This window comes from Silene latifolia, chromosome 11 (genome assembly GCF_048544455.1).
Source record: "Silene latifolia isolate original U9 population chromosome 11, ASM4854445v1, whole genome shotgun sequence".
NCBI lineage: Eukaryota > Viridiplantae > Streptophyta > Magnoliopsida > Caryophyllales > Caryophyllaceae > Silene > Silene latifolia.
Window position 1 is genome coordinate 164,554,801 of NC_133536.1, and position 3,328 is coordinate 164,558,128.

Below are 3,328 nucleotides of genomic sequence, written 5' to 3' on the forward strand. Positions count from 1 at the left end.
CAACTAAACAAAATAATAATGCAAACAAAATATGAAAGCAAGCAAGATGATTAAAATGAGATTAAAACAATTGATTAAAAGCACTAGGGTGTCATGGGTTCATAGGGGATTCATGAGATTTGATCATACAAACATATTTTCTACTAGATGCAAACAATTATTGTTGTGATGGGATCGAGTTAGTGTATATCTTACAATCCCTAGGAAGGTTTGGGTCTCGGAGCCGAATCGATTAGATTGTACAACACCTACAAGTCGACTTAATCCTTCCTATCCAACTATATGCCTGGTCTAATGAGACTCGAGTTGGTTTATGTCTTACAAGTCTCATTGAAAAGGTAAGTGATGGGTAAAAAATGCAAGGATTCATAGGCTCGCATTTCATCAAACATAACATGTGCATAAGTTGAAATCACAACAAGAAAACAAATTAATTATGGAAACATATTAGATTAAGCATAAATCAATCCCCATGTTGGTTTCCCCTAATTCCCCATTAACCTTAGTTAAGGAAACTACTCACTTATTATCAAGTTTAACATACTAACAAGGTTGTCAATCATACTAGCAAGGCAAAACATGATCAACAAATGAAGATGATTAAAGTGAGGGATCTTCTTATTGGGCCCTACTTACAAAAGCAATGGGATAACATCCCTGGTAAAACTTATACTATTGCCAAAGTATATGAGTATCTTCGACATAGAAATGACCAAGTCTCTTGGTCATCCCTGGTCTGGAATCAAATGACTATTCCCAAACACAGTCTTCTAGCATGGATTTATTTCCATAAAGGTTTGAACACTCATGAAAAACTGAAAAGCTTTGGGTTAGACATTGATACTACCCGCCTTATCTGTGGAGATGGGAACGATTCCTTGGATCATCTTTTCTTCTCCTGTGAATATAGTCAAACAATCATTAGTAGAGTTGAACAATGGATGGCTTTTAGCTTACCTCGAGATGATGTGACTGATTGGCGGATTAACATCACTGGATCTCGGGATAAGAAGTACACTATCAATGGAATCATAAATGTTATGATGTATTCCATCTGGCACCAGAGAAATCGCAGCAAACATGAGGCTACTGTTGTCAGACTAGAAACAATGGCTACTGGAATCATCAAAGATATGAAGATTTTGTAATACTCCGTATTTATGGTCTTGGGGGTACTCTATCGAGTAGCCCTTACTCTGTCGAGTAGGGGTGTGTCGCAGAATAAAATAGTTTCTGACCTGTTGGGCACTCGATCGAGTAGCTGGGGCACTCGATCGAGTAGGGGGGTACTCGATCGAGTACCTTGGGTACTCGATCGAGTGTCCGGTTTATCGGGGGTTTTTCTCGGGATTTGTTAATTACGCGATTAAGGTATATAAACATATTCGTCTTTATTCTAAAACACTTTTGCCAAAACCTAAAACCTGTTTAAGAGAGAAAGCAGTTGGTCCTTCTTCCTAATCGCGTTCTTGACAATTCCGAGATCGAGACGGTCGGTTTGCATCGTAGTTTGTGTCGTTGGATTCCTTGCGTCAAGGGTAAGCTTCTAGCATAATTTTTATAACGTTTTGTTGAGATTAGTGAAACCCTAATTTAGTAATTGGGGGTTTTTATGAATAAGTGGTTGAATAGTAGTATTCATGTGTATATGTTAGGAGGAGAGTTCATAGAAGAGGCGTTTTGAGACAAATTTGTAGATACCGTCTGCTTGTGTGCTTTCCGGGTAGGATTTCCTACTCGCATTAGTCCCATAATGGGATATTGGTGATGTCTTTGTAGTTAGTTGATTGATTTATGATGATTGTAATTGTAATTGTGATTGTGTGGTGTGGTTGTGTTTGTGATGGTTCTCGAGATGCGTTCTCGGGTGAGTGGGGTCACTTGCGGGAGTGATCTCACGCCCTAGTTTCGCCTTCCTCGGAACCCGCCACGAAAGGGGATGTGCACATTAATGATACATGGTTATCGCTCGTACGATGAGCGGGGCTTAGGTGGGACCGGCTGCGGTCCCCCATCGCGGGTAGTCCAGGTGGACGATCGATGATTGAGACGGTTGATTGGTGTGTGTGTGTGTGTGTGAGCGATTCAAATTGTCTATTTGTCTTATTGTTGATATGTACATTGGTTGTGTGATTAGTATCTTGACCCCCTGTTGTTGTTTTGTAAACTGCGGTGATCCATTCGGGGATGGTGAGCGAGATATTGAGCGGTATAGAGATGATACGGGGATAGCTGGGATGGCCACGACATGATGATAGAGTCTTCCGCTGTAGTTTAGCATTTATTTACATTTCAGTTTGAGAACAGTTAGTTGGAATAATGTAATGTACTTTCAGTTGGTTTGAGGATTGTTATCATTCATTAAACTATTAGTAATAAATGTTGTTTCTTTATCGCTGTTGTTTGATTATCATACCTCGGGCAACCGAGATGGTGATGCCTCCATACCTGAGTGGTCCTGGTAAGGCACTCGGAGTATGGGGGTGTTACAAATGGTATCAGAGCGACGATCCTGAAACCTGTAACCAATGAACTTAATGAACGTAGAGAGTCAATTAAAAAGAACCCGGGGTAAAAGTTGTGGGAGCTAGTGCAAAGGCTTGGGAGACGTCCTAAAGTCGCAAGGGGTCGCCCTACAACTTTGAACCGGTCACATGGGGGAAATATGTGTTGAGTCATGTGTGTGCTTAGTAACTTGCGTAACAATGTGATGGAATGTGTTGATGGTTGGATGTTCGAATTAGAAGTTGATGAGATGAAAAGTGATGATATATATATAGACATTGTTGATGAAATGATGGCATGATGGAATGTTTTACAACGTGGCAATTAATAGCATGAATGTTATGATATAATGTGATTTATAAAGTTAGCAATGTTAGTATGTGACGTAATATGCGGGTAGCTGTTACGTATTAGTGATACTTGATCGAGTGAGACTAACTCGATCGGATAGGTTTTTGACGATTTTGGACCAGAATCGCGTTTTGGGGCACTCGATCGAGTAGCTAGGGGTACTCGATCGAGTAGAAACCACTCGATCGAGTAGCCTAGATACTCGATCGAGTGGGTTAGAGATCAGAAGGTCTGTTTGGTTCTGGAGTTTGGGTACTCGATCGAGTACATAGGGGCACTCGATCGAGTAGCCCGTTACTCGATCGAGTGGGTTTGGATACTCGATCGAGTAGGTTCTGGGCAGCGAGTCTTCGTGTTTTGAGGTTTAGTACGCATGTTCATGTTTACCCTTTCTTATATACGTATAGTTTCAAGATGCCGCCAAAGAGAAATGCCTTGTATGCGAGAGCTGAGCTTATGACCGTGGATGACA

The 3,328-nt window shown here is 41.0% G+C and overlaps 1 protein-coding gene across 1 annotated transcript; it reads left to right on the forward strand.

Annotated features, from left to right (window-relative positions):
• Nucleotides 1-590: 590 nt before the first annotated feature.
• Nucleotides 591-1,148, forward strand: LOC141614287 (uncharacterized). Its single transcript, XM_074433046.1, has one exon. The coding sequence runs from the start codon at nt 591-593 to the stop codon at nt 1,146-1,148; it is 558 nt and encodes a 185-aa protein (XP_074289147.1).
• The last annotated feature ends 2,180 nt before the right edge of the window (nt 1,149-3,328 follow it).

What these genes read in the sequence shown, in the direction of transcription:
- LOC141614287 (XM_074433046.1), top strand. Translation starts at nt 591, where the DNA reads ATGAAGATGATTAAAGTGAGGGATCTTCTTATTGGGCCCTACTTACAA.